The following is a 27161-nucleotide window of genomic DNA, read 5'->3' on the forward strand; positions in this document are numbered from 1 at the left end:
GAACTCTAGGAAGCAGCCACATAACTTGTAGATTTGGGGGGGAGTAAAGCCAATTAGATGAGCCTGCATCAGAATTCCAAAACACATGCTGTTATCAACTTAATACTGACAAAGACAAACACCATGGTCATGGTCATTATTTGGTTAAGTTTATCTAAACAGTTAAAAAAGTATTTTTAATATCTTCAAACAGAATTGAAAGAATAATATTTGTAAAGAAGAGTAAATAACTTGAAATAAAAATAGGGAAAAATGGAAAACGAACATGAGAGAGAACTAGCTAATTATAAAGCTTAAAAATTAAAAATATAGTTCTTTAAAAAATAGGCCTTAAAATTGAAGTTTAGTACACAAAACAAATTCTGAACTGTGCACTATCAAAGAATGTTAGTAAATTGGAAGGTAATGAAGAGGGAAAATTACCCAAATTATCTTTATGAGTAAGACTAGGTTTTTAACATCCAAAGTACGCTGTGAATACTGAGTAGGATAAATATAGGTGAGTGAATACCTCAGCACATGGTTGTGAAACTGAAGATCAGGAAAAGCAGATCTTTAAATCTATCAAAGAAAAGGCAGATTATCTGCCAGGGAACAATAGTTAGGTTTGCAATAAACTTCTCACACATAAAATAACCCACATCTTAAAGTGCAGAAGAAAATAACTAGAATTCTATACCCAGGTAAAATTCGATGTAAGATGAATGCAAAATAAAGACACTTCAACTGTTCAGAGACCAAAAGAGCTTATTACGCAGAACTCCACTAATAACACTATTAAAGAATCCCCTTCAAGTAGAAGGAAAATGGACCCATAGACGAGTGGATTGGAAGAATCAATGGTGTGCACTGAAATGAATACATACATTTAGTTAACCACTGACTTTAAGAAAACCAGTTTTTAAAGATACAATCAAAAGCCTAAGCAACTATAACAAAACTAGAAGATTGGAGTTAGGGAATTGCTGTTCAAGGAGGAGTTGAAATTATGTTAACCTCTGTGGGTCTTGTGCAGGCGATGGATAGCGCTATTTTTTTTTAAAGATTTATTTATTTATGCATGGAAGAACTGGGGTGTAGGCCCAAAGGTATGGGGGTGAGAGGATTCACCAGACAGAATGGGGAGCAGAACAGGTGAATTTAGAAATACACTGCTAAGGGGAGCAGCGGGTGAGACAGGAGAGATCTGCTGTGCTCTACATGGGTTAGCTCCCTGACCAGACAGGACACTCAGGCCATATAGTGATAGCTCTGAGACTTAACCCCCAGGTCACCAGGGAGGCCCTGGATAGCTATATTTTTAAAGTTGGGCATGTGTTAAAATTTTAAGAACTACCCTTTTAATAATAGAAATACTATTCACTCTACAAACCAGCAGACGGAAAGGGGGTGCCAGTGTAATGAAAAGCTTTAATTCAACAGAGGCTGGAAAGGGATGATGGTGTTGGAAGAGCTGAACAGTAAACAAAGGATGGTAAACAGAAATGTAACCAGTGCTATTTTCCAAAGGTGACCGTAACATCTCCTGTCCCACATATTTTTCTAGAACGTTGCCCCTCCTCAACAGTAGTAGTAGTGATACCGAGTGGTATTTCCAAAATTAGATCTCTTGGAGCCTTCATGCTGTGTGAAAACTCATGCAGCCCAGAAGGGAACATGTGCACGAGAATCAAAGACCCTGGCCCTCAACCTCACCTTACTGCCGGCATCAACCTTCAGCTACCAGTTAAGCAGCCTTATGTGAAACCAGGTGGAGCAGCCCAAATTGTCATAGCAAAGCAAATTGATTATTGCTATTCTAACCTATTAAGCATCAGTGTAAGCAAGTGATAACTGATAAATAGAAGTCACAAAACAAGGCATAGGAATAAATTTCAGTCATATCATTAAAAACAATAGAAGTTTTAAACTCACTTCTAATCTGAGACCATAAGATTAGATTTTATTTTTTTAAAGATTTATGTATGTATTTATGTATGTATGTATGTATGTATATGTGTGTGTGTATGTATGTGTGTGTGTATGTATTTATTTATGCACTGGGTACAGTCAGAAGTGCTGGAGGGTGAGAGAATTCACCAGAGCCAGAGCGGGGAATAGAACAGGCAGACTGACGAAGTACACTGCTGAGGGAGCAGCGGGTGCAGCAGGAGAGGTCTGTCACACCATGTGGGACCCTCGCTGGTGGCCAGTGATTGAACCAGCGCTGCAGAGGCTGCGGGCAGCTTTGCAGCCCAGCGCTCAACCACTGCGCCACCAGGGGAGGCCCCAGATTAGATTTTAAAATTATAAAACCTAGTCATATAGCTGCCTTTAACTATATATGTTTTTAGTAAACACAGAAAGTTTGAAAAGGCTGTAGAAAAATATACCTGGCAGATGCTTAGCAAAATGAAGGTAGTACAGCACTGTTAGTATCAGTAAATACACATACACTTTAATACAGCAAGCTGGATAAAGAGAAGTAATACAAATGATAAAAGATCTCTAAAAAGATGAAACTTATCAACCTATAGTCATTTTGAATATGTGAGTCACTTGGGGGAATTGGTAAGTCTTTAATCATTGTAGGAAATTTCAACATAACTATCCAGAAGTGATGAATCTTACAGGCAGTGAACAGAACCATGGTATTTATTAGTGAGAATATAGGACAAGGGCTTTCCTACATTGTCAGTATAAATGTTAGGTCATTGCTCTTTAAGCAATGATCTGGCAACATCTGTTAACATTGCAAATATAACCTTTTCAGCAGTTAATTTCCTGGAATCTATCCCAGAGAAATGAAGGTACCCAAATATAAGACCAGATCTATTAGGCTACTGTAGCCTTCTTTGTAGAAACCAGGAAAGTAAAAATAAATTTGATGCCCATTAGTGGGAGAGTATTGCGATACACTTTACATATATTATAAACCCACAATACATGGCTACGATTTTGCTTTTGAAATCACTTTTAGAATAACTAAAATAAGAAAAATATCTTTATAGATCACTGTGGAAATAGAGCTATACAGTCGTCTGGTTTCAAATTCCTTCGTCCTGAAGAAATTCCTTTCATATTTCTTACAGTACAGGTGAATAGGTAATACATTATCTCAGTTTACTTTCGTCTCAAGAAGTCTTTACTTCACTTTCATATTTGAAAGATATTTTTGCTAGTTATAGAATTTTTGCTTGACTCTGTTTATGTTTCAGTACTTTCATGATGGTGAAAAATACAATCTTAACTTTTTGCCTTTATATTTAATGTGTTTCTCCTCTGACTGCCTTCAAGGTAATTTCTCTCTCCCCCTGGTTTTTAATAGTTTGAATATGATGTTTCTGTGTGTGATTTTTTTTTTTGTTTTATGATTTTTGTTTGTTTAGGGTGGCTATTGAGTGTATCCTCTGAAATTTCTTGGTTCTGTCATTTGATTCTTTTGCTATTTTTAGAAAATATTCCTTCATTATTTCTTCAAGACTCTTATCTAGACGATTGTTGAACCCATCTAGCTATTCTTCACTAGTGTTACCATTAAAAAAAAAAAAAAAAAAAAAAACAACTGGCATTTCCATTTGTCACTTTCTTATAGTTAACTCTGAAGAAGCACCCCATCAATTTAAGCATATATAGACTCATAGTTGTTTTAAATTCTATTTGATATTTTCAGTATGTGTGTGTCTCTGAACCTAATTCTACTAATACTTTGTTTCATAAATATGGAGTGTTTTAACTTGCTTTTTTGTTTAATTTGTCATAAGTTTTGATTGAATGCTAGACATAGTATTTAAGACCGTATAGGTGGACATAAGCATAACTTTTTGTCTGCTAGACTAGGGGTGGTAAGCTTTTTCTGTAAAGGACCATCTAGTAAATATTTTTTACTTTTCAGGCCTTATATTATTTGAAGTATACTTTATCACATTAATGTAATTACTCCTGCTTTCCTTTGATTATTATTTACATGATATGTCATTTTAGTTCCATCCTATCTTTGAAATGAATTATATTTGAAGTTTTTTGTAGCTAACAGAGTTGGGCCATCTTTTTTTTTTCTTTAATCCATTCTGCCAATCTTTGGGTTTTAATTCTTGTATTTTGACCATTTGTAATTAATGTAGTTACTGATGTTAGAGCCTCAGTCTGCCATTTTACTTCCTGTTTCCATGTGTTCCCTGTTTTTCATCTGCTTTGTTTTTCTATTTTTCTGTAGATTCATGAACATTATATTAGAATTCCATTTTGATGTGTAGGTAGTACTTTTGTGTGTTCCTCTTTGTGTACATTTTTCTCTAGATGTTGAATACATATAATTTGTCACAGTATAGTAGTATTGGTATTTTACCAGATCAAGTGAGATTTTCTTCTTTAAATTTCTTGACCTCCCTGGTTGATAATATAAATGTCTTGGCTATTCCTGTACATACATTGACAACCACATCAGACAGTGTTACAATTTTTTGTTTCAACTTTAAACTTTCAGTCATAGTTTAGAAAAACTCCAGAGGAGACAGAAAGTTTATTGTGTTTACCTATATTTTATTATTTTCCATTCTTTCTTCCCAAGACATTGGTTGATTGTTTACTTTGAGTATTGCTGTCTTATTACTATTTCATGTTTAGATTCCCCAAGACTGTTGACTCTAAAGAAAGAAAGACAAAACAATGAACTATCTGTAAATATAAAGATTGCGATGACATTCTAGAGAAATGAGGTTATATTCTGAATTAGGGACTTTTCTTGGAATTGGTAAGTCCTTCCCACCACTTTATATTGTATAAATCTAGTGATTTAGAGTAGCACAGTGATGAGAATACAAATAAGAATCTATTACATGAGAGCCTGAGTAAGTACCAAATTCCTTCCTAGGGTGGCAAATCTATATTATGTTAAATTCCTAATTATGACCATACTGAGTTCAAAAGATTTTAACTCAAAGCCCTTAGTAAGTAATAAACCTAATTCTAAATGTTCTTGACCAAAAAATCTTGATGTCTTCTTTTGCTTGATCTTCTCAATGCCATTATAATTTTAAAGTAGTTTACTCTTATTCTGATAAATTCCATTAAGGAGAAATACACTGACTTGACCTGTGTGGGGGTTTTCTTTCTTTGTCAGGCACAAGACCTGAATGTCATTGAAGAAGTGATTCGAATGATGTTAGAGATCATCAATTCCTGCCTGACAAATTCTCTTCACCACAATCCAAACTTGGTGTATGCACTCCTTTACAAACGAGATCTCTTTGAACAGTTTCGATCTCATCCTTCATTCCAGGATATAATGCAAAATATCGATCTGGTAAGTGTAAATAGAAGTATTTTGATTTTTTTTTTTAAGTATTAAAGCAGAAAAAGTTTAGCAAACTTTGATTAAAAATACTATAGTAGAATCCCATCTTTCAACATTAATGATATTTGCCATCTAACCTGCTGCAACTGTCATATGCCATGTATGTATAGACACACATATATGACTTACACATGATACTTTGTATAGTTCTGTATTCTGCCATTTCATTTAACATTTAAGTCATCATTTTCATGTGATTTTTATTACTTCTTTGAAAATCTCACGTTTTATATATATAACTTGTATTATGGATGTCCTAGTGTGTTTAGCCATTATCTCATTACACATTTTGTTGTTTTTAATATTTTATATTATTTCATAATTAATGAATGGTTTGAATAACTCACCTTTCTTTAGTTATATTTTGGTGTAATCTTGTACTGGTTGTTACTGTCAGAGGGTGTCAATACTTTCAGGATTCAACTCATGTGCCAAAGTACTTTCCAGAAACGTTTTACAACTTAGGTGTATGCACATCATCTTACACTTCCACTAGCTAGCTAGGAGAGGCTCTGTCTCCACACTCTTGCAGCTTTGAGTATTATAGTTATTTGAATTTTTGTTTTTTATATTAAAGTGATATTTTTATTTCTCTAATTATTAATGATGTGAAACATTTTTCACAGGTCTGTCTATGAACTTTCTAGTTCCTACCTTTTTAAAAATGCTTTTTGGGACCTCCCTTGTGGCATAGGGATTCAGCACTATCACTGATACAGCCTGAGTTCAATCCTGGCTGGGGGGCTAACCCACATATGGCTCAACAGACCTCTCCTGTCTCGCCTGCTGCTCCCCTTAGCGGTATATTTAGTAAATCTGCCTGATCTGTTCCCCACTCTGTCTCTGGTGAATCCTCTCAACTGCCACACCTTTGGCCTATACCCTAGTTCTTCTATGCATAAATGAAATAAATCTTGAAAAAAAAAATGCTTTTTGATAATTTTCTATTGTTATATTAGTGTCCTCTGATTCACTAGTTTGAGTCCAAAAATATTTCGTGACTAGCTAATCTGATTCAGAGTGCTAGACACAAAGGTAAATTGAAGAGCCAACCTCCCTATCCTTTTGTTACTTGTATTGGAAATACATTCACTAAGTAAATTCACATAAGTATAAATTGATCTTAAATCACAAATAAGCTCAAGTACTTTTCTGTAGTGTCCACTAATAGAATAGTGGAGTTGCTGTAGTATATGATGACAAACTGATTTCCATGAGGTGCAACCATTTCTCTGAGAATTCCTATTGCTTCGCATCGTTCACATTGACAGTTTTATAATGGCATCTCATTTTAACTTTTAACTTGTAATTCCTTTATTTAGGCATATTTTATGGGACTTTTTTTGTTTGTTTGTTTTCCCATTTGGATTTTCTCTTTTATGAAGCTCTTCAAGTTTTTTTGTACTTTTCTGTTAGTTATGTATCTTGGTACAAATTCTTTGTATGTTCTAGATTCTAGGCCTGTCACCACCACTGCAGGTTTGCTCTGGTTCTCCTGCCCAGCTGTTGCATCTTCCTGTGAATTTCTTTCACTTATCTCCTTTGGTTGATTTTGGCTCCCGTGTCTTCCTCTGTCTTAACTTACTGTTCCATGTTGGTGGATTATAGTAGCTCTCTGGGAAAAGGGCTTATCCAAGATATATTTTTTTTTCTTATTTTTTAATTACTCGTGTCTGGAAATGTTTTGTTTCTTCTATTATATGGGACTTGTTATCTATGGAAGCTTTTCTGATCTCTTCATCCATATGTTCTGAAATTTCATGATTTGCTTTGCCTTCGTTGATTGTGTTGGGCATTTGAGTCTACAGACTCAGGCTCAGAACTATCAAGTATTTGTTTTAATAATTTCTTCACTGCTGTCTCCTGTCTCTTTCTGTCTCCTGCTCTTTCCTCTCCGTGAAACTCCTAGCAGTAAGATGGTCATTTTTTTTTTTTTTTGAGTCCCTAATTGCAGTGTCACTAAGTCTTACTTCTTGGACTGATTAGGGTCCTCAGATTAAGAGTCCTCCAGGCTGCTGCCTGGGTTTGTAAGTTTATCTGCAAGAGTATTAAAGGCTGAGGTGGACAGATAGGTAAAGTTGGGGTGAGTAGAGGGGGTAAGAGCAGCCACTAAAGCAAAACCTCCCTATTTTCATTCAGGGTGGCAACGATGCATAGATGTACCTCTGGACTAAGAGCAAATTTAAGATATTTAAGAAAGTCTCTCTCGACTCCCATAAGCCAGTTTACCATTGTAGGTTAAGTTTTTGCTCATTCCAGCAGTCTTGTGTACTTGTTAGGTACTTCATTGAAATCAACTTTGGTCTATAGCCAGCCTCTTCTTCCAGACTCGTAACACATAAGATTTATTAAATGCTGAATACTTTAGGATGAATTTAACTACACCTATTTATAATTTTGCAGATCTCTTCATTGATTTGTCCATATCACTGCTGTGTAATGGTTGTGGGTAAAAAATTAAAACTCTTACTGTCAGTTTAATTGCTGTCTTTGTAGGCTTTCCTTAAGTTGCTTCAGTTAGATGCCTGAGGGTTGTACCTTTAGTGAAATATTTTGCATGTGTACTTGTTATTTTCTTAAATTGATATCAGTATTCTTTAGATTTCATGAGCAGAATTGGGGCAGTGGTACAGTTGTCATTGCAATAAGACATGAGCATGTTTTTTTCATAGAGTTAGATTTGACCATTCTCACCATTGTGAACCAGTATTCCCATGCAGACTTGTTGATATTTAGAATATGTGAGAGCATCCTCAAGCTGCTGCTCAAATATTTCTTCTCTAGCCCCATATCCTTCTTTTTTAACTCTTGAGTTTAATTGGTATAATCTTCTCCTTTCAGAATTGACAAATATTGTTAACAAGATCATGAAACAAATTATTGCACAAGGGATATCCATTACAAATGGATCCCTGCCTTGTTTTGTAGGATAAATGCTTTTTTTTTTAAATAATTTTTTTTTTAAGATTTATTTATTTATACAAGAACCAGGGCACAGGCCAGATGCGTAGGAGGGTGAGAGGACTCACCAGAAACAGAGCGGGGAACAGAACAGGCAGACTGACAAAATACACTGCTGAGGGGGAGCAGCGGGCGAGACAGGAGAGGTCTGCAGTGCCATGTGGGACCCTCGCCGGCCAGCCGGGATCAAACTGGTGCTGCAGAGGCTGCAGACACCTTCACAGTTGGACGCTCAACCGCCTGCACCACCAGGGGAGGCCCGATAAACACTTTTTTGATGGCTGCAAAGAATATAGTTTTTAGTGCAAGAATTAATGTTACTTGTATGCTTTGTTAAGAAAAACTCAGACATTGAGGAATCTTTATCTTAATAGCAGAAGTAGGATGCCACTGGGGGAGACTCACCAAGGAATGTAGTCCTGCTCTGATTCCAGCTCTCAAAGAAACTATCCAGAAAGGAGAGTTTCTGGATAGGAAAAACTGAGCTTTTATCCATTCCTCCTTAATGTTTTCCTAATAGCAGTCTTCAGGATTACCCTGTTTAAAGGAAAGTTGAAGGCTGTCTTTACAAGCTAGCATTTCACTTATTTCTAAAAAGGCATATCTAACCAGCCTATTTGTGGATTTGTCCAAATTCATTTCTGATTTCTTGTTCATGTCATTTTTAAGAATAAAATACTGAGTTTGAGATTCATCATGTTTGTGAGTAAAGGTTTAACAAAGCTGTTTCCTTTTTTACATTAGAAATTGATCTTAGGTTAAATTTGCTTTTAGCTCTGCTTCCTGGAAATCTGATGAAGGTGGAATGTCAGCTATGTTACTAGGTAACGGTGGTATGATAAAATGTTATTTGATTGGTAAATCAAGTCTCAACTGGAGAGACTGAATAAACAATAAATACCTGGTAGGAAGCCATTGCTTTGGACTTCCCTGAGTGAATAAACTACTAACCAGACGTGTCCTTTTCAGAGACCCAGAAGCTGAGATTGTCTCAGGGGTCTTGGCTTCTATTGGAACACAGCTTCTAAGAGAGGGTGGCAGTTGCATCCGCCCACTGTAGTCTCATTCTCTCACATCTGAGCTGTCATTTGAAGGTCCAAAGACTGGCCTTGAGACTACTGTAAAGATTCCCAGGGAAAACAAAAGCCTATGGCTGTGCTGTTGGCATGTTCTTTTTCCTGTCTTTTTATCTTTTTAAATTAATCTGATGCCAACTGTGCCCTATTGTAGTCTTGAGTCTCTTGATGTCTAATTAGGGCTAAGAATATCACCCTAGAATGGGTATAGCAATCATAAAACATTATTTTCTTGTGTTGCTTTTAAATGTATCCCTTACAAGTTTAAGGGTGGGAAATACTTCTAATTTTTGAAGATCTTTGAATCATAGAACTATCCAATCTGTCATTTTTCATCTTCTTATTTCTAATCATATGTGTCATCATCCTGATCGTTTTAGTCTGCCCTATTGCAAGCCACTACCCTTTCTAGCACAGCTTTTACCTTTCTCTAGATCTCTGATTCCAATTTCTTTCTTTGTTCTTTTATATCTTTCTTCTTTTTTCCTTTTCAGTTTGAAGACAGTCACCTGAATTTAGCACAATATGTGTCAGGTAATCTATACCAGAGTACATTGGGAAGAACATGTTTTCTCATGTCCTTTCTTCATCATAGCCAGTATTTTCTTGAGTTTCTGACAAAAAAATTAACCCAGGGTTTTCTCTCCTCAGTCATAATTGTAATAGTCATCATGTTATACCACATCGTTTGAATTATTTGGCTTTAAATGTTTATTTAAATCACACCAAAACCATTGATTCCTTTTCTATTCATTTCATCATCATCATTTTCCTAGCTTTTATTGCATGCTTGCTAAGTATTTACATATATTATCTCACGTGATCTTTATTAAAAAAACATGCCTGTGGAGTATATGTCATTTTAATTTCAATTTATAGATAAAGAAATCAGCTTGATATGATTGGATTTGTCTACTCTCACACATTCAGAAAGTCATACATCCAGCATTCAAATCCAGGCAGTTTGTAATCATTCCTAAATGTTGCTATCATTTCTCATCAGTTTGCCTGTTCACTACCTGAAAACATCAGATCATATCCACAGACCCGGAGATCCCACTGTCTACTTTCTCCTTGAAAATAACATCTAGTGGTTATGGGGATAAGATGCCAGAGTTAGCAGCAACCACTGGCTAGAACCCCTAATGTGACTGGCTAAAACAAATCTGTCTGTCCAGGGACACATGGGCAACTCTGAATATCTGGATTCCCCATGTGCCTCTGGATACCACAAAACCCATGGTAATGCCATGTCAAGTCAAAACTTCACACTCATAACTATATGACTATATACACTGAGAAGCTAGAAAAGATTAAAAGAAGAAGTTATACAAAAAAGATAAGCTGTTCAAGAGACTAGACATTACAACATTTGCTGTACTGATACTGCAAGTTGCTTTCTCTGTGTGATCAAACATGGGAAGTGACAGCTGAGATGCAAAGAATAGAAAGGCAGCGATTCTGCAACTTTAGACCCTGATGCTGCAACTACTGCCAGGACCAGTGGGCAAGGGAACCCCTCTGAGCTGGGAGCAGGGGGCTCCAGTTGCTCAACTCCAGAGCCTCATCAGTGTCATTGGGGAACTGGAACTCAACAAAGCACTAGTGAAAAACATAAAGTCCAACTCCAAAGACAAACCTAAATCCTGACTGTCTCTTCTTACTGCTAGTTGTGGGAGATAAGGATTTTTAGCAGCAGTACATTGTTGGTGCTTAGTTACTCTGCTGCAGCTCTGTTGTAGAATAGTGAAGGTCATCATTCTGTAAGGGATAATGAGAGACTGTCCAGCCACGCTGGGAGGACAGGCGTGTGTGTGTTCACTTCTAACTATGACAAATCAGTCTTTGTTTTATCAAGGGTGAGAATGAGGGTCCCTCTTAATAGCCAGGTTGTTGACATCCCACAGGGACCATGCAAAGGGTTTAAACTATATCCAGGTGAAACTTACTGTCCCTTGGAAGAAACATAAAGCAGAGTGAAGGTGAGGAAGTAGAAAGGCCCTCAACAGAAACCACACAGTGTATATAGCCTGTGGAAATACAAGCAGAATGTTACATTGGACTTATGGCCAGTGCCCATTTTCTTGTCATTGTCAGAATATTGAACCACTTATTAAAATTTCAACTATATTTAGTGAAAAATCCAACCTCAGGGTAAATAAGTGGACACGTGCTATTATATAATATTTATACCTAGATAAATAAGTGCCTAAAGATTTTTGAGTACCTACTAAGTGCTAAGAAGCTAAGTGCTAAATATTACCACTTTTATTCTTCTCAAACCAGAAACTAAGTATTATTATCCCACTTTACAGTAAGAAAACCAAAATGCTGAGAGGTATCCCAAATGATAGTAACACAAATTTCAAACTAAGAATCATTGTCTTTGATAATGATCACATATTTGCATAGGACTTTTCTTATTGCCAGTTTTTTTTTTTTAATGTATGTACTCTCATTTGACCCTTAAACCATCCCTGTGAGGAGGCAGAACAAAACTAGAAAGGGGAAATGATGGACTTAAGGTTATTAAGTAACTCAGCCAGGCCTTGAGTCCAGGTCGTATTATGAGCTTCATGCTTTCAACAGTCACTGTATAAATCTGAGTAAGGTTCCAAATAACCAGATTTTTCAACAACTTTCTGTATAATACTGCCATCTAAATATTGCTGGCACACTGGAAATCCATTCAAAAACATGTTTAACTCTTTTTACATATTTTGAAAAGAATATCATGATAAAGATATAAATAACATCTTTACTTTTTCGCCTCTTTCAGCACTTTACCTTCCACTTCCCTCCCCTAAATGTCCCTGAAATGTTGGCTTAAGCAAGTCTTAGCTATTTCTTCTTTCGTGGAGTTAACCTTGAATAGCGTTGGTAGAGGAGACTGTGAATCTGCTATTATTTTTAGCTGACAGGGAATTGAGATTGAGATTTTTCATAAAGACATTCAGGAATAAGACAAGGATGTCCAATGTCATCACTATTTAATTTACTGTTACAGGTTTTAGGCATTGCAATCAGACATCAAAAAGAAGTAAAAAGAATCCAGGCTGGAAAAGAAGAAGTGAAAGTATTGTAATTTGCAGACAAAATGATATTAAATATAGAAAATCCTACAAACTGTATCAGATAACTACTAGATACAGTAAATAAATACAGCAAAATGTTAGGTTACAAAATTAACACACAAAAATCAGTTGCATTTTTCTGTACAAACAATGAGAAGAAAAATTTAAAAAATCCACTCACAATTGTTTCAAAAAGAATAAAATACCTGAGACTTAACCTAACCAAGGGGGTGAGGGACATAAACAATAAAAATTGCAAGGTGTTATTAAAGGATATAGATGAATATGTAGCGAGATAGAAAGACATTCTGTGCTCATGGATGGAGAGTATTGACGTAGCCAAAATGGCTATTCTACCAAGAGCAATATATAAATTTAACATAAGTCCCATTAAAATGTTAACAATATTCTTGGAAGAAATTGAACAAAAAATACTGAAATTTATATGGAACCATAAAAAGCCTCAAATAGCAAAAGCAATCTTGAGAAAAAAGGGGAGAAACAGAGGCATCATGTTACCTGACTTTAAACTCTGAAGCAAAAGTAATTAAAACATTATGATGTTTGAATAAAAAAGACGTGGATCAATGGAACAGTTTTAGAAGCCCATGAATAAATCCAGGTATAATATCAATAAATTCATGATAAAGGAGTAGTGAGCATACAATGGGGGAGAGTCCCTTTAACAAAAGTTCTGGGGAAACTGGGCAGCCACATGTATAAGAATGAAGTTGGAGGACTAATTCTGTGCATAAAAATTAATTCTCAATGAATTATAGACTTAGAAAAAAGCCATACAACAAAATATATGGGAGAAAATATTGGCTATTCATTTCATGGCATCAACAATCAAGATCTTTTGAGACTCAACCCCTAAGACAGGGAAATAAAAACAAAAATAATTGGTTGGAATTTCCTCAAATTAAAAAACTTTTACACAGCGGCCTCCCTGGTGGCGCAAGGGTTTAAGTCTCAGCACTGTGAAGCTATCTACAGCTACTGCAGCACAAGTTCCATCCCCAGCCAGGGAGCTGACCCACATGGCACAGCAGACCTCTCCTGACTAGCCCACTGCTCCCTCAGCAGTGTATTTCAGTAGATCCACCTGTTCTGCTCCCCGCTCTGTCTCTGGTGAATCCTCTCAACCCTGCCCCTGCACCTCTGGCCTATACCCCAGCTCTTGTATGCATAAATAAGTAAAATAAAACTTAAAAAAAAAATACCACAAGAAAAAGGAAAAACAAAACTTTTACACAGTAAAAGAAAATATAAATAGATTAAAAAGACATCCTACTGAATGGGAGAAAATATTCACACGTTACACAACCATTAGGAGGTTAATGTAAGACATAAAAAACATTTAGAGTTCAACAATAGAAAAACAACCCAATTAATAAATGGGCAGCTAATAAACGACAGTTCACAAAGAGGATCTCCAGAAGCCAATTGAAAAATGTTCCTTTATTTTATTTTTAATGAGACAACAATACCAATTTAATAAAAGTATTTTAAAAGATAATAACATTTGTCAAAACCCATAAAATGTACACCACCAAGAGTGAACCCTCATGTAAACCATGGACTTTTTTTTATTGAGGTAATATTGATTTACAACACTGCATATGATTCAGAGGTATAGGATCACACCTCTTCAGATGTATATTACCATACCACCATCACACCCCACCACCGAGGTCCCATGTCCTTCATAATTCACTGGACCCCCCACATGCACCCTGTTCTCTACCCTCCCGGTTCCCCTCCAGTAACCTCAGTTCTACAGTCAGACTTTGAGGGTTTATTTCTGTCTGACTCTTTGTTGTTGTTTTTTTCTCTATATTCCACGTATAACTGAAAACATCTGGTATTTGTCTTTCTGAAAATTAACAGACTAAGGAAGAAAAGTCATGTGATGTGTCTCAATACCTGCAGAAAAAACATTTGTCACAATAATGCATTCTTTCATGACAACAGTTTTAAAAACTATGAAAACCTCCTTAATCTGGTATTAAGCTTGATGTTTCTGAAAATAGTAAGAATTTTGTAAATTTTTTTGAAAGACATTCTACCCAATCAGTATCTTTTCTTTTTTGTTAGTAATATGTGTGAGTTTTGTTCTTAAAAGGCATGTATTATATTTATTTTCTATGTGGTAGATAGGGCTGTCTTCTCATTTTATAAGCAAAGTTGCTAAAATGCACCCAATAATAATGATTGTGGTGACATTTGTGAGCACTTACCGTGTGCTGGGCATCATTCTTTGCACTCTGCAGGTGTTATTTAATTCTAATAACAACTCCATGAGGCAGGCACTACGGTCTTATTCATTTATAGATCAGAAACTGAGGCAGAGAGGAGTTAAATAACTTGCCTAAGTTATACAGAGAGCTAGAGTTTATACCAATAAATTAGAAAAAGAAAAAGAGAAAAAAAATCATAATCCCAAGTATTCTGGCACCTACTGAGTTCTCTAAACCATTGCATGATGCTGTATCTACAAGAATGAGTGTAAGTCGCATTGCTGATAACTATCAGAAGCAGACCCAAACCAGGCCTTCTCACTTGGAGTCATTCATCGTCTACAGTACTGTGATATCTGACTTATTTCATTATTCATGTTTGATCTGTTTCTTGTCCCTTAATTACAGTGCATCTTTCTTCAAGACAGAAAATATCCTTTGTTTCCTTTGAAAATCCTTTGGATATTTCTTCTGTTGAATAGGTTGTCAATATAGGCATTGATTAAAACAATAACTTGAAGAAAAATAAAAATCAGTGAATAAAATACACATGTATTTTACTTTTATAGTATGTTTATCATTGTCTTTTAAAAAAAAAGCTTAAGGTTCTACATTTTTTTTTAAAGATTTATTTATTTATTTATATAAGAACCGGGGCACAGGCCAGATTCGTGGGAGGGTGAGAGGATACATCAGAGACAGAGTGGGGAACAGAAGGCAGACCAACAAAATACACTGCTGATGGGAGCAGTGGGCGAGACAGGAGAGTTCTGCTGCGCCATGGGGACCCTCACCAGCTGGCCAGGATCGAACCAGCGCTGCAGAGGCTGTGGATAGCTTCGCAGTGCTGCGCTCAACCGCCTGCGCCACCAGGGGAGGCCCTTAGTGCTCTACTTTAACTCTTGAGAGAGTGGCTACTTAGCGAGCAAGAATGTTTGCCTGTCTGACACATACTTATTTTTAACCCTCATCTACCCCAGAAAAGCTTCTCCTTTCTATAAATCTGTGGTCTGATGATCACTCACCGGTTTTATGACATTTGGTTAAATAAGATTTAGTATTACTCAAACGGTACAACTGATTAATCAGAAAGTGACATTGGACAATTTACTGTTCAAAACTAATAGCATAATTGGAGGTAATGTGCTATACTTAGATTTCATGACTTGCAGTCAAATAAGGTAGATGTAGGAAAGTTGTAAACATCTACTGTGGAAAAGTACCTTCCTTTGAAAGGTTGCTTTGAGTTACACTAACACATTGTTGATTCCTATTTTAGCTAAAGGTTTAACTTTAAACTTTTTCTAATATTAGCCATGTCTTCTTATTGCAGATGCTTTAAGAGGGGAAAAAAAAGTTGATCTATTTTAACAATTTTAATGGTTGCTATGGAAGTTGATAAGAGCTTTTGTAACTGTTACATTCATCATTGCTAAATGTACTATTGTGTGCAAAATTTTAACCTGGTGGTAGGAAATACAACTTTATATCTTTAAATGAAATTTTCCACATTCTTTGCTAGTGGTGTAGCCCAATTCCAGCTGAAATTTTTGACTAAACAATACCTTTCACTTCAAATATTGTCTATAAAGACAAATATTGTCTATACATGCAAATATTGTTACATAAGAATCACTGGAGGCAATGGAGACAATGTGAGTAAGAAGAAACAGCCAAGGGCCAGGCCTGCTCCTGACACTACGGTGGCTAGCTGGGGTCAAGCCTCTCCCTGTCTGATCCTGTTGGCTGGCCCATCTGAAGGACAGAGATCCTGTCAGCCCCACAGGCTTGTTGTGAGAATTGAATAGTATATGTAGAGCACATGGTCCATAATATGCATGCTATAGGGTTTTGTTCCCTTCCTTTAAGATATATAATTTAACCTTCCCTTCTGCATTATTTAGTTTCTTTGATGATGTGACATATAACTAGTCTCTCATATTAGTTTGCAGTGTCTAAGCATTTGAATATTGTATGTTCTACTTACAGTATTCTATAATATTCTTCGATTCTATGCATTTTGTTATCTCTATCAGCAATTTCAGGAAAGAACCACAAATTGAAGAATTGAAGGCAATACAATAAGTATATATATACTTGTATGTTATAAGTATCCTCAGGCTTATCTCTGAGATACTGTGAGTTTGTTTCCAGATCACAGCAATAAGATAAGTATCACAGTAAGCAAGTCACATGAACTTTTGGTTTTCCAGTGCATGTAAAACATATTCTTTACTTAGTATATTAAGTATGTAATAGCATTGTGTCTAAAAAACAGTGTACATTCTTTAATTAAATGTGACACAGGAATGAAGTGACCACATATTGGAAAAAGGACGCTTACAGACTTGCTCAACAGAGGGTTGCCTCACATACGCACACACACAATATCTGCAAAGCACACAATGAACTGATGTCCCCTTTCTTCTAGAATAAATGCCATATTACAAGATAAAAATCATGATGAACTAGTCAGATCTCACAAGATATGCATCCATAAAAGTTATCAAGAAAGCTATTTGCATTATGGACTTAAATCTGCTATAATAAACAATACATCTTACTGTGAGCCATATTGAGTTTGCTAATGAAACTATGAAGTCTTTGTGATTAGCAAAGCTTGATTTGTACAGTATAAAAATTACCCAGATTTTTTTTTAAAGATTTATTTATTTATTTATACAAGAACTGAGGTACAGGCCAGATGCGTGGGAAGGTAAGAGGACTCAGCAGAGACAGAGCAGGGAACAGAACAGGCAGACTGACTGAAATACACTGCTGAGGGGAGCAGTGGGCGCGACAGGAGAGGTCTGCAGCGCCATGTGGGACCCTCGCTGGCCATCCGGCCGGGATCGAACCGGCGCTGCAGAGACTGTGGAGAGCTTCACAGCACAGTGCTCAACTGCCTGCGCCACCAGGGGAGGCCCTACCCAGATTATTTTTAATGACATTTTGATAAAAATAAAAAAGTGTTTTGTATTTACAGTTATTTTAAAAATCTAGTTTTAAAATCTCCTTTCAGATTTTGTATGTGCATTTTTATGTAAATAATGCTTTAGTATGTGTTACATAATTTATAAAAAGAATGTACTTTATAAGTACATCCTTTTTTTGCTTGTAGGCATGTATTATCAAAAAAATTACTAAAAAATATAAATAGATAGGACTACATCAAATTACAAAGTGCTGCACAGTGAAAGAAACCGTATTAAAACAAAAATACGGTCTATTGAATGGGAAGAGATATGTGCAAGCCATATATCAGACAAGGGATGAATATCCAAAACACATAAACAACTTGTTTAACAACAGAGAAACATATGGCCCAATTAAATGGGCAGAGGCTGTAACCAGGCATTTCACCAAAGAAGACCACAGATGACCAATAGACACATGAAAAGATGCTCTGTGTCACTTATCATTAGGGAAATGCAAATCAAAACCACAGTGAGATTTTGCCTCATACCAGTTGGAATGGCTGTTATCCAAAACTCAAGAAATAACAAGTTGTTGGGGAGGATGCAGAAAAAAAGGAACCCTGTGTGCTGTTGTGGGGATGTCAATTGGTATAGCCTCTATGGAAAACTCAAAAAGTTAAAAATAGGACTATTGTGTAATCCAGTAATCCCACTTCTAGATATGTAACTGAAAAATAGGAAAACACTTAATTCAAAAAGATATATGTATCCCTATGTTCATTGCAGCACTGTTCACAGAGGCCAAGATATAGTAGCAACCCATGTGTCTGATGACCAATAAATGGTTAGAGATGTGATGTATACACAATAGAATACTACTTAGTCTTTAAAAAACTGAAATCTTGCCATTTGTGATAACATGGATAGACTTTGAGGGGTTGTGCTAAGTGTATCAGTCAGAAGAAGAAAGACAAGTACTGTACGATTACACTCATTTGTGCAATCTAAAGAAAAAAATAAATGAACAAAGCAACACAAACCATGAGACTCTGAAAACAAAGTGGTAGATATCGGAGAGGAGGGAGAGAGGAAATGGGTCAAAATTGGTTGGTGGTGGAGGTGACTAGATGTTTGGTAGTAGACATGGTGACATATATGCAGTCACTGAGAGGAGAAAATGTACTCCTGGATCCTATACAGATAATGCTACCTCAATAAAAAGAAAAAGGAAATTAAAACAGTTGGGAGATCTCTGGTCTGAGATCTGACTGGTGGTCAAATCTTGATGTAGAAGTTCTCTAGCCAGGCCATGGGGTCAGCATCCCAGCTGTTTTTGATGATCAGCCACCTTTGAGAGCTGTTCCTTGTCTACATTTTCTTCCATTGTGAGCCAAAAGATAATCCATAGTAAAATGTCTGTTTTTAGTAAATGTCAGAAAGGGAAAAACATACCGTATAATTCAAGTATGTATAAGATCTCTCTCTCCCTTTCCATTGACATTTTTCACTTCTTAGAATACATTTTTAACAGATCGCTTCTTACGCTATAAAAACGTTTGGTCAGAGAAGAGAATTTTATGCATAGTAGTAGGTTGCCAATATTCAATAGTTTTTCACATACAAAAATGCCATTTCATATGGCTAACCAATTTTTTTTTTTCCAGAAAGCTATGTTTATGTCTAAAATCTATAAGGAAACTTACACAAAAGGGAAATAGCTATTTTGTATCTTTGTTGTTGCATATTTTAAAATAAGATTTTAATGTAAATATTACAGTATGTTTTCTTTTTATGATGTGTTTGTCCTCAAGAACTTAATCATGCTCACCTTATAATTCTCCTGCACCATTCCTAGAAGTAGTCACTTCTTTTTAAAAGTCTTGGTTTATTTTTTTATTTTTTTAAAGTTGTCTTTTTTTAAAAAAAAGATTTATTTTTTATTTATACAATAGCTGAGGTACAGGCTAGAGGCGTGGGGCAGGGGGGAGGGGCTGTGAGAGGATTCACCAGTGACAGAGCCGGGAGCAGAACAGGAAGACAGACCGAAAGCACTCCTGAGGGGAGCAGCGGGTGAGACAGGAGAGGTCTGCTGCGCCACGTGGGAATCTCCCTGGGTGGCCGGGAATCGAACCTGGGCTGAAGAGGCTGCAGACAGCTTCACAGTGTTGTACTCAACCCGCTGCGCCACCAGAGAGGCCCGTCTTGGTTTGTTTTATGGGGAATTAATTATATTAAACCTGGACACTATGGTTACTCATTGGGCTTTGGGCAATATTCCTTCTAAACCAGTTCACTTCAGGTTGTGCTGTGACATGAAGCAAAAGTAAGTTTGCTATTGATTATCCCTGATGATCAAGGATAAGAGTGCTATGGATAAACTAAATAAATAAATAATCCCCAAACTCATTTTGGCCATTAGCTTCCAATTCCTTTTCTATTAAGTTTCATACTGACATAGCCTTAGCTTTCTCTTCCCACCTTGTGATGGGTACTGCTCTAAGTGAAATATAAATGCAAGATAAGGCAGCACAGAAAAGAGCAGAATCCAGGAGCCTCCTTAATTCACAGAATGGATAATCAGCCCTGAATATTCACAGGTTGGCTTGGAATCAGTCTTCAAAGCCTATATAGAGAAGACTGCATTTAGAAGAGTTAGTGAATTAAAAGTCAGGTCTTTCTGAAAAATGGAATTATGATTGTTTGATTGCCACATGAGAAAGGCATCTGAAAATAATATCCCATTGTTTAAAAAATACCATTTTACATTCCAGGTGATTACCTTCTTTAGCTCGAGGTTGCTACAAGCTGGAGCTGAGCTGTCAGTGGAGCGAGTCCTGGAAATCATCAAGCAAGGGGTTGTCGCCCTGCCCAAAGACAGGCTGAAGGTAAGACACTTATATCATGTGATGTATCTGAGCAGGCTCTGTTCAGAATTACACCACTTACCCAGTACTTGTACAGAAAAGACTCCTTATATATCACCTACTCTATTATCTACTGGTACATAGACCCGTGATGAAGGAAGGGTCAGACATATTCAAAAGAATGACTAGTCATCTTCATACCACTGGATTTCCAATGAGTGTCCACTCTGTGTACTACAAGGAATTCATAGACTGTGAATAAAGGAACACCTTATTTTTCTAACCTGGTGAAATACAGTCTTGGATCATCAAGGGTTCATGGGAAGTTGATGGAGGTAATGATGATGATCGCAGCAGTAATTAATGTGGTGTTTACTCAGTGCTATCTAGGTCCTGTGTGGTTTACATTTAACTCATTTATTCCTCACAGCAACCCTTTGAAGTAGAGGGTTGTTTTTTTTTTTTAAGATTTATTTATTTTTATACAAGAGCTGGGGTACAGGCCAGATGCACGGGAGGGTGAGAGGATTCACCAGAGACAGAGCAGGGAACAGAACAGGCAGACGACAGAAATGCACTGCTGAGGGGAGCAGCGGGTGCAACAGGAGAGGTCTGCTGCGCCGTGTGGGATTCTTACCGGCTGGGATCAAACTGGCGCTGCAGAGGCTGCGGACAGCTTCACAGTGCGGCGCTCAACCCACTGCACCACTGGGGAGGCCCCTGAAGTAGAGTTACTATACTGATTTTTCAGATGAGAAAACTGATGCACTGAGAGGTTGAGTCACTTACATGAAGCGATGCTACTGGAAAAATTTGGAACTGGGAATTCATACTCAGGTAGTCTGGTTCCAGTGTTTGTGTTTGTCATCCCCACACTATTAACCTCAGGCCTGAGATAGGATGGAAAGAAAATCATATCATAAAGAGGTAGAGGAAATACTGTATTTAAATAGACATTGACATTTGTGTGTTAGATGTATTCAAGAAGTGACCTCATGATATAAAGCTCATACTTGAAAACTGATTTTCTCATTGAAAAAGAGAATATGTTTTAGGGGGAAATCCATGAATATACAGCATTGTAGCATATTTTTACTTGAATACTTCTTTTTAGTTTTTTTCCTCCATTATCTCTCTATTTGTTTCGAGGGCTCATTCCTAAATTAATAACATAGGGTATCAGAGTGGATGTTTGGCCTTCTTCAGTGTTTTATCATCACTAATCTATTCTAAAGCTACTCTTTTGAGGGGCTGTGTTTTTCAGCACTATCACTGCAACCACTGCTCACTGAATGCTTAAGAGATACTGTTTTGTAGGATATGAAAATATTTTCAGTTATAATAACAGGGTTGGTAAAACAACATCACATTAGTCATTGTAATCACTTACAAAAGTTCCACCATACATAACGGCAGTGAGGCTCGCCCAGTGCTGAGCAAAGATGGCAGGGTTTCTGTTTATCAGCTAAAATGGCACCACCAAGTGGCAATAGTGTAAAAACTGATTACAGATCACCAGACCCTCCAGCTTTGGCTTCAGTCTTTTTTTTTTTTTTTTTTTTTTTTTTTTTTTTTTTTTTATTTATTTATTTTTAATATTAAATTTTATTTTTATATTCCCCCATACAATTGCAAACGCCCCATTCTGACCCCAATCCTTCCCCACCCACCCCCCACCCCCCAACAAGTGTCTCTGGTTCATAGTTTTTTTGTTGATTTTGATTTTCACTTTCTTATATTCCTTTTCCTGGTCCCTTATTTAAGTTTTCTAGATTCCTGCTATGAGTGAGACCATCCGGTATTTTTCTTTTTCTTTTTGGCTTATTTCGCTGAGCATGATCCCTTCCAGTGCCATCCATGTTGCTGCAAATTGCATGTGTTTATCTTTTTTGAATGCTGAGTAATATTCCATGGTATATATGTACCACATCTTCTTGATCCAGTCATCTATTTTTGGGCATTTGGGTTGTTTCCAAAGCTTAGCTATTGTAAACAGTGCTGCTATAAACATAGGAGTGCAGGTGCTCTTTGGAATTGATGTTTCTGTGTCCTTTGGGTAAATACCTAGGAGTGGAATTGCTGGATCATATGGAAGCTCTATGTTTAGTAGGTCCAGAAATCTCCACACAGCTCTCCATAGTGGTTGGACCAGTTTGCACTCCCACCAACAGTGCACAAGAGTTCCTTTTTCTCCACATCCTCGCCAACATTTGTTGTTGCTAGTTTTTTTAATATGTGCCATTCTCACTGGTGTGAGATGGTATCTCATGGTAGTTTTGATTTGCATTTCCCTGATTACAAGTGATGTTGAACATTTTTTCATATGTCTGTTGGCCATTTGCATTTCCTCTTCAGAGAAGTTTCTTTTTAGCTCTTCTGCCCATTTTTTGACTGGATTATTTTCTTTGTTGTTGCTGAGTCTCATCAGCTCTTTGCAGATTTTTGTGATCAGTCCTTTATCATTAGTGTTGGGTGCAAAAATGTTCTCCCAGTTGGTGGGGTTTCTCTTTGTTTTTGTTATTGTCTCTTTTGCTGTGCAGAAGCTCTTTAATTTGATGTAGTCCCAGCTGTTTATCTTTCTCTTCACTATCACTGCTTTGGGTGATGTGTCTGTAAAGATGTCTTTGATGTGCAAATCCCGTAGTGTTTCGCCTATATTTCCTTCTATGTATTTTATGGTTTCAGGTCTTATGTCTAGTTCTTTAATCCATTTTGAGTTGATTTTTGTGTATGGTGTGAGGTAGTGGTCAAGCTTCATTCTTTTGCATGTAGCGACCCAGTTTTCCCAGCACCATTTATTGAACAAATTTTCTTTGCTCCAATGCATAGTCTTTGCTCCTTTGTCAAAGATTAGTTGACCATAAATCTGTGGGTTTATTTCTGGATTTTCTATTCGATTCCATTGGTCTGTATGTCTGTTCTTGTTCCAATACCATGCAGTTTTGATGATTATGGCTTTGTAGTATAGTTTGAAGTCTGGGAGTGTGATGCCTCCATTTCCTTCTTTTTTTTTCAGTAGAGCTTTGGCTATTCGGGGTTTTTGGTGATTTCATATGAATTTCATCAATAATTGTTCTATTTCTTTGAAGAATGCCATTGAGATTTTGATTGGAATAGCATTGAATCTGTATATTGCTTTTGGTAGGATGGCCATTTTAATAATGTTTATTCTTCCAATCCATGAGCAGGGGATGTCTTTCCATTTCTTTGTGTCTTCTTCTATTTCTTTTAACAGTGTTTTATAGTTTTCTTTGTATAGGTCCTTTACCTCTTTTGTTAGATTTATTCCCAAATATTTGATTTTTTTTGTTTCGATAATAAAAGGGGTGGTTTTTTTGATTTCTTCTTCTTCAGATTTATTGTTTGTGTATAGGAAGGCTACTGACTTTTGCGTGTTGATTTTGTATCCTGCCACTTTACTGAACTGACCGATGAGTTGAATTAGTTTTTCTGTGGAGATTTTGGGGTTCTCTATGTATATTATCATATCATCTGCAAATAGTGATAGTTTGACTTCTTCTTTTCCTATTTGGATTCCTTGGATGTCTTTCTCTTGTCTTATTGCTCTGGCTAGGACTTCCAGTATTATATTGAAAAGCAGTGGTGAGAGTGGACATCCTTGTCTTGTTCCAGATCTTAATGGAATTGCTTTCAGCTTTTCACCATTGAGAATGATACTGGCTGTTGGCTTGTCATAGATGGCCTTTATGATGTTGAGGTATGTTCCTTGTATCCCAAGAATTTCAAGGGCTTTTATCATGAATGGGTGTTGCACTTTGTCGAAAGCTTTCTCAGCATCTATTGATATTATCATATGGTTTTTATATTTCTTTTTGTTGATGTGTTGGATAACGTTGATTGATTTTCGGATGTTAAACCATCCTTGTGTTTGGCTTCAGTCTTGACAATTCTTTTGGAGTAGAGAATTCTTATTATTTCCATTCTTACATAAAGTAAGACATTGGAGTATTTTTTTTTCTCACTGTCTTAAATTGAATTGAACTAACCATGTGAACCAGCACAATAGTATGTGGAGATTAAAGTGGATTCTCACAGGAAGTGGTGGGTCTTGGCATCTAAGCTAAGTCAAGAAAGAAGTCAAACTATCAGGAGACTGAAAGAAAAGGATAGTGCAGAGGCGTTGGGAGGGAGGTTTTGATGAGCTCAAATAATCAGCATAGTGGAAATAATGGAGACTGTGATGAAAGAGCAGTATATTTAGACTGATATAGCCTTGTTAAAAGTACAGCAGATCTCAGTGATAACATGGTCTGGATTGGGCCGTGACTCAGGGACTGAAGTGATTATGGATGTGAATGAAAGTCTGTGATTGAACCAATTAATGAGCTGGAAACCAAGGATGGGCATCATAGTCACTCAGGATGGTAAACCCTGGGGTGGAAAAAAAGACTGTGAGCCAGATACTACAGTAAATACTAGGAGAATGGCCTCAAAGTCAGAGGAAAAGAGCAGCTGCTACCAGCTTCATGGGAGGAGAGCTTTTTAAGGCTAGAGGAACAATCGCCAAAAAACAATGAAAGCAAAGAGGCACCAACCCTATCTCCAGACCCTGAAGGCTGTGCAGTGTGAAATAATGAGCTGCCTCTGCTCCCAAGGGCTCCAGGAGAATGGGCAGGGAAGGGGGGCGGGGCGGTGGTGCAAGAACAGAGTTAGTACAGGGACTGAGAATGTGGAGATACTTAATAACCAGAAAAAGAGTGGTTTGAAATGCCACTGTGGGGGATGAGAGGGAAGAAGGGCAGATCAGGTCAGAGGAGAGAAAACACAAAGCTGCAGGGGCGAGTACAGGAGAGACTGGCTGACTGGACAGCTTATGTTTGAGGCAGGCACCAATAGTGAGGAAGACAGGTGACACATTGGGGTTTAGCCTGGCACCGGGTTCCACTGGCACTGAATAAATCATCAAGCATCTGCTCGTTGACAGCAACTGACCTAGGTGCTTGGGCACATAGTAAGAAATGGTTCCTGCCCTCACAGGACTGACAGTCTAGTGGGAGACAGAAGTGTGTTAGAACTTGATAAGTGCTCTGGAAAATAAAGAGAGCTGGCTAAGGAGGCTTGGGAGTGTCAGTTGAGGAAGTGGTGGGAGAAAGTTGTAGAGTTACAAAGAATGGTCTAGGCAATATTTAGCAAAGGCAAAGGGAGGTAAGAGAGCTAAGCATGCTGGGGAGAGTCCCAGGCATTAAGAACAGCCACAGATAAGGTCCTAAGCCAGAAGGATGCTAAGCATGTTGAAGAAATAAGGAGGAGACCAAAGCAGTTCAGACTGGGTAAATGAGGGGTGAATAAATATGAGTGGGGGTGGGGAGGTGTGGTGAAGTGGGAACTAGGAGGTTATTGCTGGACTTAAACCATGGTGGTAGGGTGGAAATGCCAATCGAATTAGCACAAGAAATGCCTGGTGGGAGAGGAGAGCACTTTGGCCTCTTAGGAGACAGCTACAGTCTGCATTAATTACAAAAGCTCCAGGGAACTGGTGGCTAGAACACAGGTTCTGAGGACTGCTTAGAGAACTGGTCTTCAAGTATTGAAAGAGTTGTTTATGGAAGTGGATTTGGACATGGTCCATGTGGTCTCCAGAACAACTTTCAGATGTCGCTTGGCCGAATCTGTCATGGTTAGAAACCTGGCTCTGCTTTGCTAAATGCTGTGTAGTTCAACAATGGATGTGGCTCATTATGTTCGTAGTGGATAGAGGCATCTGAACCAGACAATTTTGGGATGCTGCACCTTAAGACAATCTGGAAAACTTTCAGAGAATCACCAAAATTGTGAACACAGGGAGTGATTAGAGCTCACACTGTTATTAGTCATAAGAAGACAACATTTGGGCAGAAGGGACTTCTCTTCAAGTACTGGGGAATTGTTTACAAAACTAGAGTTGGACATGTTTTGTGTGTTCTTAGGAATAAGACCAGTTCGTAGATGCTACATACAGGGACCTGCATTTCAGTCCCATATAAGGAAGAACTTTCTAACAGATGGAATTATTTAGAGATGGAATAGGCAACTTTTGGGAAGTGATGCATTCACTCTCACTGGAGATATTATAGTGAGAGACTGATGGCCTCTTGGCAGGGATTCAGATAGGTTCCATCTTGGGTGCAGCTCTTACCCACTGGTACTAGCCTACTTGTGCAACAAATGGAAGAGGATTCTAAGGCAGGGTTCAGATTCAGCAGGAAGAAGGCTGAAATCTGTTAATGATGCCAGCTCACAGGAGCAGAAAGTAAGGCATTTATTTGCAACTATTTGACATTCCAGTTGTAAAGGCTCAAGTATTGGTTGGGAAATCCAACTACGTGACTTTGGGAAGGAGGGGAGAGAAAACTGGGGAGGAGGTACAACAGACTATGGTGAAAAACTATGGGTGCCTTGGTGATGGGTGTGGTGTGGTAACATTCATGTAAGGAGTGTGCTCCCATGCTTCTAAGTCATATACAGTGTGATAAACCAGTGTCACCTCAATAAAAATAAGTAAATACATTTTTTTTAAAAAAGAATGTTTCCATTCCTAAGAGTATAATTCTGTCTTGCGCATAAAAATATTTTCTCTACAAAGCAGGAAACTACAAAATTTTGGTAACAGTTTTCTCTCTTAGAAGATACCAGAAACAATAATGAGAAATTATTAATCTAGGGATTTTTTTTTAATGAGAAATGGTTCATTAA

The 27161-nt window shown here is 37.3% G+C and overlaps 1 protein-coding gene and 1 pseudogene across 1 annotated transcript in view; both read left to right on the top strand.

The window, feature by feature from the left end:
- Positions 1 to 27161, top strand: part of DYM (dymeclin) — a 309395-nt gene that overhangs the window by 230210 nt on the left and 52024 nt on the right. The window contains exons 14-15 of the mRNA XM_054694056.1: positions 5102 to 5284; positions 20376 to 20489. Of these exons, the coding sequence (XP_054550031.1) occupies positions 5102 to 5284; positions 20376 to 20489 (297 nt within the window). The remainder of the gene's footprint in view (positions 1 to 5101; positions 5285 to 20375; positions 20490 to 27161) is intronic.
- LOC119242785 (centrosomal protein of 41 kDa-like) lies at positions 10542 to 11811 on the top strand (annotated as a pseudogene).

Source organism: Talpa occidentalis, unplaced genomic scaffold (genome assembly GCF_014898055.3).
Source record: "Talpa occidentalis isolate TD23 unplaced genomic scaffold, MPIMG_talOcc4v2.1 talOcc4.13, whole genome shotgun sequence".
NCBI lineage: Eukaryota > Metazoa > Chordata > Mammalia > Eulipotyphla > Talpidae > Talpa > Talpa occidentalis.